General features: G+C 41.6%; 3 protein-coding genes across 3 annotated transcripts; 1 reads left to right on the forward strand and 2 right to left on the reverse strand.

Annotated features, from left to right (window-relative positions):
* Positions 1 to 812: 812 nt before the first annotated feature.
* hopx (HOP homeobox) lies at positions 813 to 4,505 on the forward strand. The gene is made up of 2 exons (XM_020503661.2): positions 813 to 1,243; positions 4,342 to 4,505. Exons 1-2 carry the CDS (start codon positions 1,094 to 1,096, stop codon positions 4,417 to 4,419), a joined length of 228 nt encoding a protein of 75 aa, XP_020359250.1. The 5' UTR covers positions 813 to 1,093; the 3' UTR covers positions 4,420 to 4,505.
* A 1,017-nt stretch (positions 4,506 to 5,522) lies between these two features.
* On the reverse strand, positions 5,523 to 10,814 carry spmap2l (sperm microtubule associated protein 2 like). The gene is made up of 8 exons (XM_020503778.2): positions 10,721 to 10,814; positions 10,525 to 10,555; positions 10,313 to 10,369; positions 10,003 to 10,137; positions 8,901 to 9,023; positions 8,261 to 8,402; positions 7,878 to 8,012; positions 5,523 to 7,644 (listed from the first exon to the last, which is right to left on the reverse strand). The coding sequence occupies exons 1-8, from the start codon at positions 10,758 to 10,760 to the stop codon at positions 7,534 to 7,536; spliced, it is 774 nt and encodes a 257-aa protein (XP_020359367.1). The 5' UTR covers positions 10,761 to 10,814; the 3' UTR covers positions 5,523 to 7,533.
* A 291-nt stretch (positions 10,815 to 11,105) lies between these two features.
* On the reverse strand, positions 11,106 to 17,174 carry LOC109905237 (ADP-ribosylation factor-like protein 9). The gene is made up of 4 exons (XM_020502507.2): positions 16,604 to 17,174; positions 12,925 to 13,093; positions 12,551 to 12,726; positions 11,106 to 12,227 (listed from the first exon to the last, which is right to left on the reverse strand). The coding sequence occupies exons 1-4, from the start codon at positions 16,799 to 16,801 to the stop codon at positions 12,048 to 12,050; spliced, it is 723 nt and encodes a 240-aa protein (XP_020358096.1). The 5' UTR covers positions 16,802 to 17,174; the 3' UTR covers positions 11,106 to 12,047.
* Positions 17,175 to 18,436: the final 1,262 nt, after the last annotated feature.

Here is an 18,436-nt window from a genome sequence, read left to right on the forward strand (position 1 = left end):
CCCACCCACTTTGCCAAACCACCCCACACCACTAGAGGGATATCTTCAACCACCAACTTACCATCCTGAGACAAGGCTGAGTATAGCCCACAAAGATCTCCGCCACAGCTCTTTCATACAGTCCCTGGGAGGGGGGCGCCAACCCAGACAGGATGATCACATCAGTAACTCAACCCACTCAGGTGACGCACCCCTCCCAGGGACGGTATGAAAGAGCCCCAGTAAGCCAGTGACTCAGCCCCTGTAATAGGGTTAGAGGCAGAGAATCCCAGTGGAAAGAGGGGAACCTCCCATCCTTACAGAGGAACTCTAGAGCTCTGTTAAAGTGACCATCGGGTTCCTGGTCACCTCGCTGACCATGGCCCTTCTCCCCCGATTGCGAAGTTAGGCTGTGCCGGCCAGCTCTAGGAAGGGTCTTGGTGGTTCCAAACTTCTTCCATTTAAGATTGATGGAGGCCACTGTGTTCTTTTGTTGTTTATGTATTTTTCGTCTCTTGGGCCCCCCACGGGCCTGGGCACAGGGGCTTCAGCCCCGGTAAACCCATGCATTAAGCAGGCCCTTTAGATAGGTTACAGGGGCAGCAGCTCCAGCGCACAGCATCATGTATTCCTGACATCATCAAGCATATGTTGCATATACTGAGGAGAGACAAGGCTTATCAGCAGTTGAGTTGAGAGAAATAAGCTAAAGGAAGCACTGTGGAAATATCTAAACTTCTGTATGTGTATTCATATATGAGTATGTCACTTTTAAACTTGTTCATACTCCGTGGGGTCAAACTTTCATTGAATTTCATATAGAAGGGGAGTGTTCTGTTAAACGCTCTGAGAGCCACTGTTGACAGTGATAGAGCTTTCACACAGTCGACATTCAGTCAGCGTGACATGCGTTTTTGTTGTTAGTTTTTCAGGGGCTATAATTGCTAAGCGATTGCTGTTGGTCGTTATCTCCAGCATTATTTCCTAGTTGCCACTGGTATTTACTGGCAAACGGACGTCATTTGGATTGGAGCTTATACCACGAAGTGCTATAATTTTGAGCCTATATCATAAAAACGAATTCTGTGGCTGAGAGCACTTTTGGAGAGGGAACATGGCTTCAAATGGAATGGAAAGTATGCAGTTAGCGGAGGACCAGATTAAAATTCTGGAGGAGAATTTCAACAGAGTCAGCAAGCATCCCGACGAGTCGACGCTCATGTTGATCGCAGCTGAAAGCGGACTAACCGAGGAAGAGACAGCGGTGAGTGTTCAATTATGTTCTCGATGTTGTTTCAACAATGAAAATGTTACGCTCTATGGAGAGATTCGTTTTGTATGATGAAAACAATGTTGCGAGGAAATACACTTTGCTGAGGATGGGGTGAATTGGCTAGAAACGGCCTAAAATGATCCACACGCATTTATTGTCAAAACTCAAATTAGGTTAATGTGTAATGTGTCTGTCTTTTCAATGTGTAATATAATGTCAACAATCAAATGAATGCCTTGTTTATCTTGAAAATGAGCGTAATTTAGAGAGTTACACATATTTGGGAACCTATAGGCAATTGGCTACAATGTTGTTGTACATATAACTTAGTATTGATACATATCTGCGCTGGCGCATGCTACCCCAGTGTACTTTTTTCTCATTTTTTTCCCACGCACCATTGAACAAATACTATGTAGAAATTTCCAAAGAGAGGCAATTGGTATTTCACTGAATAGGCGTAATGGCGCGCAGATGAGTGGCCAGAAGAAAGATCTTTGTTTTGATGAGATATTATCGACCTCTATTAGGCTACCCAAATGTGTAGCCTAACTATATTTTGTGTTCAGTGGCAACGATGTCAAAAGAGAATAGCGTGATTCGGACAGTGCTGACAGCGCGCGCGTCCAGTGACGGCTCTTTGGTTCGCATGCCATGTCACTGTCCCCAAAATAAAACTGACAGTTTTAAAGAGATTATTTACTCATTCCAGAAATTCCAAACATTCTAATAATAAATCTGAACACCTGTGGTCCTTACATAACAACGTTGCCAGTTACAGTCACAACATACATTTAATTGAATCAACGTTTGTTGTTGGACATGACTCTTGACTATGCAATAACCTAGCCATTGAGTAACCATATAGTATGACATAAACATATGCAAAGTTTCGGGGTAGGGCCTATCCTTTGCTTGAAGGCTGGGTCAGTGATACTCCAAGGTGTTGAGAACATGGTGAAGTTACGCAGACACCTCTATCTGATAGCATTCCACTTATGCAGAGGCTAGTCCTTCTAATTCCGTATTTAGGATGCTTGTTGCAATGCACTCTGTTGTTTGTTTCTCCGTCGACTATGCTAAAAGGACAATAATGTTCAGTTTCAGGGTTCACGATCAGTTTTAGGCTTCACATACATTCATTTGCTGTTGTTTTGGAGGAAGACGTGAGCTGGGATCATTTTTATACGCACGTTTCAGATACAGTGGTGTGTGTGACAGAGAAGAACGTAACCAACCCATTGCCTTGAGCAGATTTTGTCCGGCACATTATTTGATGATCAAATGGAGGATCATCAACAACTACATGCACAGAACATCTCTCCTCTGCAAACCGGTTTGGCCTGCTCACTCCGCTGGTGACTCAGTATTTCCATTGTATTTCCATTGAGTGCGCAAAGTTGGAAGAAGCCCAGCCAACTTGACTAGGCAAATGTGGTTCTGGGTGAGGTTGAGTACTTGGCCCTCTGACTTCATTGACATCGGATGTTTTGAACCACCTACTGTTGTCTCATTCAGTTTGAACAAAGCACTGGGATGTTTGATAGGTCTTACAGTACACCTAAGGGAAAGGGCACACCCTGTTACCACTCCCTCTCGTGCATAAAGAGCATTTGCAACATGTTTCTACCTCTTTACAAGGTGTTTCATACAGTACCTCATTATTAGACCTTCTGTGCTTTCTAAAGCACACGGAGGCAATGGGGTCATGTGGAGTTTCTTGCAGTGATTTCTCTGTGTAATCCATCTGGGAGAACAAAAATGAAGCACAATTTAGCTATACAGTGTCAATTAATACTTCTAGCCATCTGTGAATAAACACCCATGACAGGTTTTATATCGGCTATTCTGACTACTTTACGGCATGGACATTTCAAATGAGAATCATATGTAGTTTTCATTTAAATACCAATTATTCTCAACTGGGGTATTGCTAAAAAACATTTTTTTATATTGGCCCACAATAACAATTTTCACTATCCACAATTTTGCTTAATGATTTGACCATCCATGAAATTCTGTCATTGTTTGGAATTCCAAGTTGTCAAGAGAATCCACAGCAATGATGGCATCATTCAGATAGAGTGGGGAAATCACAGTTGAGAACGCATTTCACAGTCGATGACACAGCCAAACCCTGTTTCCAGACACAACTAATTGTCCACAACGTAGTCTGCGTGTAGTTGACTTCTCCCCCAATTGCCTAGCTGGAAAAATACTGCTACAGAAATTCCCTCCTAAAAATCAGAGTTTATTTGTTTCAGTTGAACATTTAGATGTAAGCAGCCCTGGGTGTTGCTTTAGGAACCTCATCGCCCTGCATAAATCAAATCAAATTTTATTTGTCACATACACATGGTTAGCAGATGTTAATGCGAGTGTAGCGAAATGCTTGTGCTTCTAGTTCCGACAATGCAGTAATAACCAACAAGTAATCTAGCTAACAATTCCAAAACTACTACCTTATAGACACAAGTGTAAGGGGATAAAGAATATGTACATAAAGATATATGAATGAGTGATGGTACAGAGCGGCATAGGCAAGATGCAGTAGATGGTATTGAGTACAGTATATACATATGAGATGAGTATGTAAACAAAATGGCATAGTTAAAGTGGCTAGTGATACATGTATTACATAAAGATGCAGTAGATGATATAGAGTACAGTATATATGTATACATATGAGATGAATAATGTAGGGTATGTAAACATTATATTAAGTAGCATTGTTTAAAGTGGCTAGTGATATATTTTACATAATTTCCCATCAATTCCCATTATTAAAGTGGCTGGAGTTGAGTCAGTGTGTTGGCAGCAGCCACTGGCAGTGGCTGTTTAACAGTCTGATGGCCTTAAGGAAAAACTCCTAGGGGAAGAATGTCATTTCTCAGGAATATTCATGTCACAATGACTTAACTGAGTTTGTAACCCGCCATTACCTCACCCAGGTCAGTTCAGGTTTTAAACAAATCGACCAATAATACATGGTATTTGGAACTAATACCCGGTTGAACAATAGTAACAATGCCGTGGTGTGCCGTCATCTGTCTCTGACACCCCCCTTGGGCTCTTTTTGTTTGTTTCAGAAATGGTTTAGGCTACGCAACGCACAGTGGAGACAGGCCGAGGGCCTTCCAGCTCAACTGGGATCAGTGAAAGACTGAGATTGGAATGGCGTAGGAAACCTCCCCCTCATCCCGTTGCTCCTCCGACCCACCCACCACGCCCTTACTGACCAATCCCCACTTCCTTGAATCATTCTCTCTCTTTTGTATCTAAGCTATTTTCATTTACTGAATGTAAAGTGAGTCATTGTTTTTTTGCCAATATAACCGCCATGTTTACATATAATAATAATAAATAAACATATATTATATTATACATTATGGTAGCCTGCTTTCATACTTCATGTCATCTGTATAAGGGGGCTGCTGAATGCAATGAGGAAGTAGGGTACAATGACGGGAAGAGTTGGCGGGGGGGGACTTGGTTGTGAGGCTTTGTTTTGTGTGTCTCTCAGCAGGGAGCTGGATGATAACATTAGGCTTTCATGGGACTATAAAAGATGTGAGGCAGCACTCATTTTACGACAGATTCTACAGAATCGGCTAGCCATGTAACAGGGAAGATGGCAAATTTGGAGGGAAAGGCTTTAGACAAGTAAGCTGAGGTTAAGAGCAAACAACCACCAGCAGGTGATGCCACCTACTTGTCGGTTCAGTTGTCCCAGTTTCTAAATATCTGTCTAGGGGAAATAACGTGAAGTAAAGAGAGAAGGGAGTGATATCCTGCCAACAAACTTAGGGTAATGATGGACTGATTGTGAGAACCGCCTACAACAAAAATATATACTAACTCAGGTACTTCTGGTCCTAATAAAACTCTCCTCTCTGTTTTACAGTGTGTTATAAGAGATAGCTGTGTGGCCTGGCTGCACATACTGCACACACACAGTGGTATATACTGTTCTTCCTGTCCCGGTCTGTTTTGTTTCCCCTGTTCAGCTGACTGTGTAAAAAAAGTCACACCCAAAGAGGGAAAAACAAGTGTGTTTGTTGAGAGTTGAGCAGCTAACTCACCAATTGCTGAACATTCATCAAGCTCCAGCTGAACGCATATAGTCTCTTCTTGCACGGCACTCTTAAATCATTGCATGCCATCTTATGACTTGTGTTGCAGCTGCAAAACAACTAAAATAAGTAAACAAACCAATAAAGAAATGGATATTTGAAGATCAGAGAAAAAAAAGTATACCCCACCTTTATTGATATGTGCTGATACCTGGCAAAGTATATCAGGAAGATAATGCCATACCGCTTGTTATGTCATTTCCGAACCACAATTCAGTGGAATGAAAGGCCGTTAGTGCTCTATAAGAGGCCAATGTGGGGTGTATGGAATTTGAATGGGCCCTGCATTGTCTGTTGCTAAGAGGACTTAGCAGGCTTGTGTGGAATCTGTCACCCCAAGACTGGTGAGCGTCAGAGCCTGGTCCAGCTGGCCCCAGGAACTGACTCCAGAAGTGTCCAAACTGCACTCTGTCCAAGACGCACTTTCCAGGACTCAAGAAGCTGCTAGACTAAGAGGATTCACATGTGCTTCGATGTATGAGCGACAACAGTTCTCACAAGGATGACAGTTTCTTGTCGGTTTTCACTTTATTTTAAGTTCAACCAAAAGGGGCAAGTGAGGATGTCTTGGTTTGTTGTTATCCCTGCATTAGGAGGAAGTGCATGTGTGTGGGGGTTGAAGATGTAGGCCGACCACATATTTTAGATTTTATTTGATCAAAGGGTATTTGAGTGCAGCCTTGAATAGTCAAGGATAATATGAGAAGATCAATCAAGGCCGATAAGACACAAAATGGACCATGACATTTGTTTGCATACTTAACTATTGAGGCAGTGAAGAGTTGATAGGAAATAGATGTGTGCAGACAGCTCTTCATAGGGTTTAAGTGGCTAAATGTGAAAGTAGCTAGTTTCACCCAGTAGTTAAAAATGTGATCTTCATTCAGGTGTTTAAAGAGGGGATATATTTACACACACAGTTTATTACCAATTACTACATCCATAATGAACTGTCTATAAACTAATTACGGACCGTTTAGAAGCCCTTTATAAAAAGTGTAGTTTAATATAGCGTTGCAGTTCTCTGCCAAATCCAGATCAGTCTCACTAATACTCTGCAAGCGTCAACATCTCATGTAACTGGCGGGATCCAGACAGTGACACAGCCACCCCACTCAGAGACTATCAGTGTCAGCTGGAGCTTGATGAACGTGTCAGAGCTGGCTGCCACACACAGACAGATAACCAGCAGCATAGATCAGAGCTCCTCTGTAGGAACAGGTGCCCCATGGGAAGTGAGTCAACCAGTGGGAGGCACCAACGGTCATGACACTCCTCCTTCCTCCTCGCCCTCCTCCACCTTCCACTCTATCCCTCTTTATCCTGCAGTCCAAGGTCACGATCATTGCTGGCTTATCCAAGATTAGGTCCCAGTTGGACGCTTGGATCTGATTTGAAGTCCAGCCTCCGAGGTCTGTTCGCTTCTCCGCTCGGGCCCTAAACTCATGGCGGCTCCACCAAACTTCCCGCACCGCTCTGAATCCACATAGCCCCGTTGAAAGCTATTGTGTCCACTTTTAGGTAATGCTCACATGTGCCTGTAGTGTAACCAGGATTACAGTGTATTTCAAACAGAGGTCACGGTGCCTTTTGTAAATTAAACAGTGGTCATGTAGACTGGGAGGCTGACATTTAAAGCACCTGGGGCGAGAATATGGTTTTTGAATCAATCTATGAAATTTCACTATCTCAAGGAAAACACGCGAGGAATCTTTACAACAGGTGGTTTTGATATGAAAACAGAGAACCCAGAATGATTGAAATGTCGAAACACATGTGGATCCTTTTATCATTCCGTTGCTCTCATTTCAAAAGATGAAAACACATTCTTCTGGAAAGAGAGCCTACTGGAGCAAAGCAACAGTTTGGTTTGGCTGTTTGCTAAAGACAAATGTAATGTATTGCTTCGATGTCGCCAAAAAGAGCTCCAAGCAACACATCTCAATGCACATGATTGCAAAACCAGTGGGGCACAAAAGCGCCCGGTTTTCCCATCTCGGCTCTGGCGCCAAACAGATTTTTAAAAAGCACAAGACGTTGTTTTATTAGAGACCCCTTGAGTACTCTGTACCCATTTATTTTGCTTTTCTCAGTGGCCATTTTCCTAGTACATTGTGCACCAACATGGACCTTGATGGAGAAGCAAGCTCATAAAGGTGGCAGGTCTCTCAGAGGGATGTAGTCCTTATTAAGTCCCTTAGGAGCTGATAGAGTTTGAAGTCGTGAAGTTGCTGTGGCCTGACGGGCTCTCCTTGACACCTGTTGAGAATGCATGTTTCAGTGAGTTCTCTCCAAGGATCTAAAAAACTTATTTGAAAGCATACTCTTTCTCACGGCGCATCTTTCTTCAAATTATAGAAAGAAAAAAAAAATTGCACATCACAACAACATTGAGACAATGTTACACATTGGTGCAGAGCATTATTCTAGGTCTATGAATTTAACTGTTTTCCAGCGTGTTGTGTGGGTGACAGTAAAGGCAATGAGCTCACTGGCCAAATGGAGTCCTCTGGATGTCCTCGCTCAAAGAACATTTTACTGTCCCTCAACTTGGGCAGCGAGAGCTGGTCCAGCCTGGGAGTGGTCTGGGCTGTTTTGGCAGCATAGGAAATGTATGTCTCCACTTTCTTCAAAAAAGAAAAATAAGTAAAAGATGAATCACTGACTTATGTATGGTTTCCCAATCAAACATGCAATTGTGAAAACAACCTCAAGCCTTGAAGGCAACCCCCCCCCCCTCCCTCCAGTTCTGAATAAGTTATCCAAATGTTATCCAAAAGGTACAGCAACTGTAAACCTTTGATATACACCTTTGGCAACACTTTCAATTACACTGAACTGAATGAATAACTTACCTTTCTTTCTAGGCACTTACCTCCCTGTTGCTTTTGAAGTTGAGGTGGTTCGCTTTGGGATTGGCTAGCTGTAGTAGCCGTGGAGTGGTCTCAGCAGTTTTCACTCTGGGGTCTATGTGCCAGATGGGGCAGCTGTACTCACAACACGACGTGTGAGGAGGACTGTGGAACCACAGAGATTCTAATAGTTCTATATGCAAGATCACCATAAAACAAACACAAACACCCCAACATAGCCCTCTGCCCTGAACTAAAACCTCATCTTTTCAGACCATTCCCAAGGGAGTGTGCTCCACAGAGGCATGAATACAAAGAGGCATATTGTTTTTTATATTCGCTCCAGTGTGCAGGCCTGAGAGTCCTTTCTAGAAGGCTTGAGGCCAAATGTGCGCTGCTGCGCTTTAAGATTTATAAAAATACTTCCGTGGCCGTCTCTGAATGTCCCAGGGGCCTGACCTTTGGACAATAACCCCTATTATCTCATCATCGTCTCCTCTCTCTCCCAGAGCCACAACTCGCAACTGAAATAACACATGTCAAAATATCGGCTTCTTAGGCCAAGGAGGATCTGGGCCAAGTGGCAGGCTTGCGTATACTCTAGTATTTAACAATGTGGACTGGGCACATTTTGTTATAGTCACGTTTTCTTGGGGATTTTACCCCATTTCTTGGGAGCTTCGGGACCTGGTCTTGGGTGTTGACAGGCGGACAACGAGCTCGTACTGGTCTGTCTTGGAGGAAGAACGTAATGTCTTCCTGGAGGAGATCACCTCCTCGTCTTTCCTGCAGGAAAATACAAGCAATTTCCGTCCATTTCTTTGGACTAAAAGAAGTCTCATCATGCCAGAGGGTAAGAAACTTAACCTCCTGTCTCAATGGACATTTGAAAGGATTAAATGCATCACTAATGATGCAACGTTTTAGAGGGGTGAATAGACAGATCGGACTGTGTTGAACCTGAACAATTTCATTTCACATTTATGCGAGATATAGATCATGACACATTGTGTGGGTGACATACCACCTCTGTTGCCTGCAGGCAGCACCCAGGCAGCTAAATTCACTTTTCCGTAATCTCATTAGAGTTAATGGTTTAGTCATAAACTGAACATTTGAAGAATGCCAAATATCTGTCTCCTATTTCTAGTAGGTTGGTGAGGTTATGTGGTCAAACTACAACCACTTGGAACACTTGGGCATTGTTTCTCTGTCAAAACCACACAAAAAACGAACTGCAGCACATTAAAACATAAATTCAATGAGCACAGAAACAATGATGGCAGCTTGCCTGTGGCCAAACTGGCCATTCATTCTCACTTACTGGCAAATGCTGCCTTCTTCAATTCAACAAATAGCTTACAAGGCAGGGCTTCCTGAGAAGAATTTTGATTGAATGATTTGTCTAATGTTGCTTGCACGTTTAGCTTGGCAGCTGAATGATAACCTACTTTCTTTTTTTGTATTATCTAATACAGGTCTGTCTAAATCTGACGCCTTAACATCCATTCCTTTTCACTCTGGAGGACCATTTCCTGCGCTTGAGCTCAGAGCCAAATGTACTGTATATTACACAAGCTTTTGGAGCAGACCAATATAAGACTTAGCAAACATTTTCACTGTTTTGTGGTGACACTGCACAATAAAATGGTAATGTATCGAGTATACCTACTTACAGTGCTTTTTTAGTCAAACTGTTGGATCATACTTTTTTGAGAGTAATCAATAATGTTCAGCCTGGGTGTAATTAGTTTACATACATTACCTCAGGTGGTCCTCCCATGCTGAGAAGTCTCTTTTGTGCTTAGCTAGGTATTGGATTCTCTCTGTTGGAACTGCACCCAGCGCTGAGTAAGACAGAGGCCATATTGACTCCTGATTGCCCCAGGTAAGCTTTGGACTAGATCAATGAGGAAATCAAATAAACATCTCCACTATGAATGCTAACGTATAAACAAAAAAAGTACTTGCTTTCATGTTTTTTTCCAACTGATAGACTTGTCATAGAAACATGTCAAATGTAATGAGCATATAATTATTTGCAAATACCAATACTCAAAAAGTAGCCTACTTACCAAGGTGTTGTGACCCACACTGTTTTGTTTTCTTTGTGTTGTGCAAGTTCCAGAATCCTACAAGAATGTTTCATTTCATTATTCCCTGTTAAAATGTATCTTGACAATACAAAGACAACCAACAACTGGACAGTAGTTGTAGTACCTGACTTTTTTTTTTCGCACATCAGTTTGATCTGAAAGCAAGGAATTCATAAAGAAAAGATGTGCACCTGTTTGATGGACATGATCTGGATTCAAGTCCTACAAAAGAGAGGATTGTTCAGAGAATAATACGCAATTGGGTTTAGCCCCTTGTGATAAAAATGGAAATTCTATTTTTTTTTTTAAAAAGACCACAATTTAAGGATAACATTAAAATGGTGTTCAACATAAGCAGTCGGACAACATGGTCCCCACCATACGTACCTTTTTTCCCAGATACCATATCTGCCTGATGGAAAGTCATTATAAATGTACCCAGTTGAATTCACCTGCTGGGTCACAATGGTCTGTGTTGTTGCTATGGCATTGGGAGTCCCTAGCAACTTATCACATGACAGGAGTGGACTACTTGAGTGTGGCGGGTTGAAACCGGAGTGTACTAGTCCCTTTTGGGAGTGCGTCTATCTTCTTTCTTAAGAGTTCCGATACAGGATTTCAAATGAAAAGTGATATCGGAGGTCAACAATGACATAAATATTTATGGTTAGCTGTATTTTAACTCCAAAAATAAACATATAGTTATTTATATTGGAGGAGTGAGAACTAAATGTCAGCATAAGCCTATAGAGAACAATTTGAGCCACGCAGGTATTTATAACCAGGTTTTTATTTACATCACCAGATGAAACAAAACAGAAAAAAGAGTGGGGGAAAAATTTGGTATTTTATGCATAAATGACAGAAACAGTTTGGAGGTCTGTTATAGTCATGCCATACAAATAATTGTTCCATTGGTTTTTGAAATTCTGTAGTGCACTTCATACCGGCTTATTACTCAAGATTATACCGGTAGTTTTACAAGTGATGAACATGAAAATGAGTAGCACATGTTGTGCTCACATGTAGATGTATTCCTTAGTGCATGTAAACGCTTCAACCTACTCCAAGGCAAAACATTGTTAGCCAAATGCCCAGACACAAGTGAAAAATGATACTTTGGAATTGTTCAGTTTGCTTTGTTTAATTAAATATCACAATCGGTTTTAAGAAAATATAACTATGTAGCAAGGTCCCTTTAAGACAATATAGTCAATACATCACGTTCCTATGCAATATAAACAAAAATAATCCTATGTACAACAAAAGGGTCTTCAACATACTACCTAACAGCCATTTGTCTAAAATGAACCTGCATTATGCTCTGCAAGTTGTGCATAACTCTACGAGAATAATATTTGATAACAACAAAGCATTATCAATTCAATCCCTATAGGTAAGGATGTTGAGACCATCCTTGAATTATTGTGTCTGGAAGTGAAAAACTACAGAGGCAAGTAAATGATAAAACTCTGTGCTATTGTTCATTTGTGCTAATACAATTACCAGTGAATGAGTTTGACCATAAGAACCTTGTCAGCTTATGGCTTCTTTGGATGTGAATGAGGCCTTTCACTATCATGCAGTCTGTCAGTAGAGATTGTAGCTAGTGCTATCAACAACAAATGAAGGCAAGCCAGGGCAGGATGAAACTAAACTAACCTATCACCTCTCAGCCAGTGGGACATTCATAGCTGATGACTAGATGGTGAGTCTATCTACCATCCTGCACCATTTGAATGATCAGGTCCCGTGCGTCCTGCACAGCAGAATTCACCTCTGTGTCCCACTTCCTTACATGGGTGCCGATGAGGAAGAGCTTGCGCTGGTCCCCCACCTCCTCCAGGGACAGGGCTTCATGGAGTGTTGTGATACTGCAGGCCCCCTGGTTATCCTGGAGATAAGGGGAATAACGGGAACAAACCCAAGGTGAGACACTGGAGCAGGTGCAGTATCTCACAAGGATGAAAAAGAGGCGACGAGGAAAGGAAACGCCACAAGACTATTGAAATGCAACTCTTGGCTCGTTCTCACGTCTGTCCTGGGTTCCTCACGTCCTTCCTCATCTCATTCTTAAAATTCTTGAAAAAGATCCAAGGTTACTCCCCTCTGACACTCCCCTTCAACGCGTTTTGAGAAGGAGGCGAGGAGAGAAGACGTGAGGAATCAAGGAAAGACAATTGAGATGCAAGCCCTAAATCAGTATGTCAGTCTCACCTGCTTGTTGGCTAGTACCACTAAGGGAAGGTAGAGGTCGGTTTCGAGCAGCTCGTGGAGATGCTTCTTAGCCAAAGGGAACTGGGCGGCGTTGGAAGAGTCCACCACAAATACGAGCACCATAGCCTTGCACATGTACCTCTTCCAATAGGGCTGCAGATTCTCTGTGCCACCAACTGCAAAAGATGGCATGTTTTTAGTTCATTTCTTCACCATAAGGTATCAGAGCAGTAAGTCATTTTTTAACATTTATTAAACACAAGAAAAGACTATGAATGCATATCGAGTGATGAACTCATGTTGGTCCTTCATATCCTGGTCATCCAGATAATCAGTAACTGTACTCAATATTTTCATGTGCAAGTTGCATTTACTTTCTAGGAACTCAATCTGCAGGTCCTCTCTATTGATGGAGACGGCATTGAACCCCTGTGTTGGGGTCACATCCTGCTCCAGACTCCCCGAGGCAAAGCAGTGAAGCAAGCTGGTCTTCCCTGCCCCTTCGAGGCCAAGCACCAGGACTTGCTTTCCCGTGGCCTTTGTCTAAGATGGCACATAATAATAAAAGCACATCCAGATACACAAGTTAACACAACCCGGATAATAATATATTTAAACATTGCATATTAATACTTTTCTGTAATTGCTGATCCGGAATCATGTGTTATGTGAACATTTATAAAGCCTGGGCCATGGTACTGGTCATTGCAAATAGTGAACCATCGATTTAAGCCCACAATGAACTTTTATTGCTTCATCTTTACTTCAGCCTTAGTTTTCTATCACATAGAAGTCAAAGAGACTGAAGGGGAACTGTCACATTACAACAGCATGTGGTCAGTTCGAGCTAACCAATGCCTGAGTAAGAATAGACTAGTGCATGATAAAACAGTGCAGCAAGATTATAATGTCAAGATAAGACTTGGACCTAGCTACAGTTTGTAGACCAGATGTGTGATAATTATGTTTCCTTTACTGGGTGTTACAGGTTAGCTTATACAAAACGCCATTAATTATCCTGCTGGCTAGAACAGCACAGGAGAGTTGAGCATGGTTCAGTGTGTATGTGTTGCGCTCGTTCACCGAGTTGTGAAGGCAAGCAGAGCAGAAACGGGATACTCTTTAGTTGACCGATGTAGCTGGCAAGGTAACTGCGGTTGAACTTTTAACAGGAAAAAAACGAGTGTTTTTTTGCAGTGCTGAGCTAGTATTGTAACTGACATGTAACGTTTCATCCCCTCTCAACTGACGTGAATGAATTAGCTACGTTAGCTATTAGCTAGGACAGCCAGGTCAGCTCTAACCTCTAGCTATCTGTCAGATAGATAGTAATAATAGCCACCTCATATAGCTAACAGCAGTTGTTTGTATAGACATGTTTTGTAGCCTTTGTTTGGTCCCCTTTCAACAGGAGTAAATGAACTTGGCTAGCTTTCGCCAGTTGATGTACAGTTAGAGAGAGCTGGCCAAAAGTTGGCTAAAGTTAGCTATTATTTTTGCCTCATCACACTAGACCTGAATCAAATGATGGAACCATCAGCCAAACGATTGAAGATTTATATTCTGGCATTTTTTTCAGTGCAATGTACGTTTTTATTAGTCAGTATGGCAATGTAATGTTATTGATCTGTCAGTTCCCGAGCTAATTCCCTACTTTTCACACGGACACAGTAATAAACACACAGTAGAGGTCTGCGCAGGACCGATTTCTTCATTCCGCTCCCGCCTCCATCCGCAGCTTTTCATACCGGAATCCGCGTCAGCTGTTGGCTTTCTGTCTGACTCCCACTCGCTACCCCAAGAACTGGTCCCAAACCCAAATGAAGTCCCGCAATGTTATTTTAGGCGTATGTGACGCAGCTCACATGCCAGCCATGGTCCCATTAATTTTGCGCCCCATAGGGAATATCAAATGCAAAAATGACTTAAGAAATTGTTTAAACTCCTAGAGATTCTTATATTAGACTATCTGTATTACTGGGCTATATCGGCCAATATGCTAGATGTAGTTTGAAGAGAGCAGAGTACGAAAGACTTCCACATTCTCTTGAGTTATTTTCATAGTTCCCTTTTAGGAGTGGGAATATTTTCAGACTGAGAAATATGGGTGATCAATATTTAGGCCTATGTCGAGGCAACATATCCTTGGAAAGATAACTGCCCGTGCTTCTCCGCCCATGTATAGGCTATAGCCTACTCTATTTAATTGAGAACACACCTGATCTCACAGGTATGTCTACTGAACTGGATGCAGCAAGAATGATGACAGCGACACGTACTACATTTTTCATAGGCCTATAGGATATAGCCTAGCTTTTAGGAAGACATTTTGGAGGCAGAGACAAATAAATGGTTAATAAATCATTATGGAAAATGAAAAGGTGCAACGCTCGCTCACCATTGTAGCCTAACTAATGTGCGAGTTGTGCCTTTTCTTTTTCAATGATGATTCCATTTTTTGATTGCACGTCGACTCACATTGGTCGAGCACCCTCCTTTACTCCATTATCAAGCCTATTTATTTACAGACAATTTAGCAAACTACAGTCTAATCATATTTAAGTTAATTTCATATTTAAATTAACTGCCACGTAATTCCCCACCCACGTATGCAGCTTACTCTATTTCAATGAGACCACACATACTAAGCGTACTCGAACTCTCATTATCAACTAGGAGAGGTAGGCCACTTAAGAATGGCAGGACCTTGAAGCAGCGAATTATGTGTGTGTGAATAATGCGAAAAATTTGATTTTAATACAATAGGTAGGCTACCGCATACAACGCAGAAAGAGGACCGTTTCCAAATAATCGGTGGATACAAAAATGCTTTCATCCAAAAGTCATCCGTCTGACCGCCCACAGAATGAAAAATGCAGATCGTGCCGCAATGATCTCTGTCGGGGCCCGCAGGTCCCGTGGGATGGCAGACCTTGAGTGCACAGTCAGTACACAACACTGCTCACCATGTCTTAGTAGGATCAGATGGTGACAGGGGTCCCAGCAGGGTCACACAGCCAGGGTAGAACAGTCTACAGAGCTCAGGTGAATTCCGCAGTATATTAACAATATCAGTGAATGATACAAAGTTCCATCTTATATTGATGGGCATAGCTACAAAACAGCAGTTTAAGCTTAAAGCTACAGTCTAGGATCTGGGAATAATGGTAATTTCCATTATTGGATCATTTATTCTATTCTTGGATAATATACTGTATAAATGTACACTAAGGTAATTCTTTGTCATGCTTAATCTTTTATTGATTTATTTTTACCTTTATTTAACTAGGCAAGTCAGTTAAGAGCACGGATCAGATGGTGACAGGGGTCTCAGCAGGGTCAAACAGCCAGGGAAGACCAGTTTGTGATGGAGCGGAGGTGAATTTTAAACCAAGAGTCTAACAACCAATACAGACTTTTGATTGTTTTTATTAAGACATCCTCAATATCAAATTTCAGCCAGACCGACCAGCCAGCCCAAGCAGCCTGCACACCCGACCCACACCAGTCTAACTCAACTCTCTCCCAACACAATTTCCTTCCCATTTCCCACCATTCATTTTTTTCAATTCCCAAGGAAAATGTTTGGAAATAAAATAGAAAATATTGACCTAGTTCAGTCTTATCACTTAAACATATTTAATAATGACCTCCCTCCCACCTAGCTTGATAACTGTGGGCATTTTTTAATTACTTTTTGTTCAAATAGATAAGGCATATTACGTAAAAATGCAGGAAATTAGCTTTAGATGCCCCAAAAAGTTCCGCCAGGTTATGCGGAACAGGTTATACACAGGTTATACACTTCTAAAACCAAAGTGGCGCCCTTGTATTAAGATATATTGCCTATCTGTGGACCCTATTTGTTATAAACTGCACAGGATATTTGCCTCTAGTTTACAAGTCTCTAGTTTGAAAAGTCTAACTTGTTTAATATCTTCACAAGTACTTTTCTGTGGCGGTGAGGTAATTTCCAATAGCAACCACAAACATCCGTCAAGTAGGCGTGCCTCAAAATAGACATTTTGTAAGCATAATACGAACAAAAAGTACCTCTGTTACGATTGTTGGTGTTTGCTGTGCGGGTTCTGGTGCTTTTTGTGCAGTTTTTTTCCTAGTCTGCTTTCCTATTTTCTCTGGTTCTTGCTTTGGCTTTTCCCCCGAAGACGCATAGGTCCAGATGACATACGCAACTCCTCCGGTTACTGCAAGAGCAAGACCCACGACCGCAGCTTCTCTGACAACAGGCATGTTCGAAACAATGTTAGGAAATCTCGGAGAACTGTTTCACATGTCTTTATACATCGTGATAATCGTTACGTATCAATAAGTTTGCATCCCCCCAGTTACAACAAGTAGATTAAGCTCTCAATGCGATCGATAGGGGATATCCGGGGGCTTAGAGCACACAGGAAGTAACGTTAAGGCGCATACAGAAAATAATGTTTGCAGGAGCTAGAATAGATGAATATATAGAGATACAATATAATACATTTTCTAAATAAAAAAACATCAAACGCAAGACATGAACGTTCTACAATGCAGCCAGTCACTACTACATTACACTCGAACTGCCGAGAAGACTTAATCTTCTCGAGAGTTGTTTCGGCTCATCAGTTTGATTGACATGTAGAGACTTTATACAAGTACCTTCAAGGGGGTGTATGGCTGCGTTTACACAGGCAGCCCAATTCTGATATTTGTTCCATCTTTTTACATAAGATCTTCTTCAGAGCTGATCTGAATGGTCCAATTAGTGAAACAATAACCGAATTGAGCTGCCTGTCTAAACGCAGTAGTAGCATCACAATTTCAAAGGTAGGACTGAAAAATAACATATAGAAAATCAGCAACATGAATGATGCAGCTAAATTATTCTATCTTGTTTGCATTTCCATAGTAAGTCCACCAGGCAGCGCTTGATATCAAAGAGGCAACACTGCGTTCAATGCCGATGAACAATGCTGATGAGATGCTCAATGACCAAAAAACTGGGTAAAAACTAATGACAAATATACACTAGACTGACAGGGAGGGTTGTGTTGAAGCCACCCTGCTTCCATCTTAGCACTCAATTGGTAAAAAAATATATTAGAAGCTTTAGAAATGCATTTATTAATCTCTACATTTGTTTTTGACATGTTTATTTTAGTACAGACACCTTTAATGCATACTTATATTACATTGTGAGCGAAACATAAAAATATTTTTTAAATCCTTTATGGCAATTTTTTTTTAAAGTACTTATGCTACTGTCCCCACTACAACAATACATGTATTTTTGTCCTTGAAACATTGAATTGAAATACTGTAGAATTCCATTTATTCCTTTGAAGGACTTCTTCTGAGAGTGCCAATATGTCTGACCGGTTGCTTCAAAGCCTCTCATTGGCCAATAAATACAATAGAAATCCAGGATTTACAGTGCATTCAGAAAGTATTGAGACCCCTGCACCCTTTCCACATTTTGCTACGTTACAGCCTTATTCTAAAATTAATTAAATAGTTTTTTTCCCATTATGAATTTACACACAATACCCCTTAATGACATAGCAAAAACAGGTTTAGACATTTTTGCAAAAAACTGAAATATCACATTTACATAAGTATTCAGACCCTTTACTCAGTACTTTGTTGAAGCACCTTTGCAAGTGATTACAGCCGAGTCTACTTGGGTATGATGCTACAAGCTTGGCACACCTGTATTTGGAGAGTTTCTCCTATTCTTCTCTGCAGATCCTCTCAAGCCCTGTCAGGTTGGATGTGGAGTGTCGCTGCACAGCCATTTTCAGGTCTCTCCAGAGATGTTCAATCACATTCAAGTCCGGGCTCTGGCTGGGCCACTCAAGGACATTCAGAGACTTGGCCCGAAGCCACTCCCGCGTT

Source organism: Oncorhynchus kisutch, linkage group LG15 (genome assembly GCF_002021735.2).
Source record: "Oncorhynchus kisutch isolate 150728-3 linkage group LG15, Okis_V2, whole genome shotgun sequence".
NCBI lineage: Eukaryota > Metazoa > Chordata > Actinopteri > Salmoniformes > Salmonidae > Oncorhynchus > Oncorhynchus kisutch.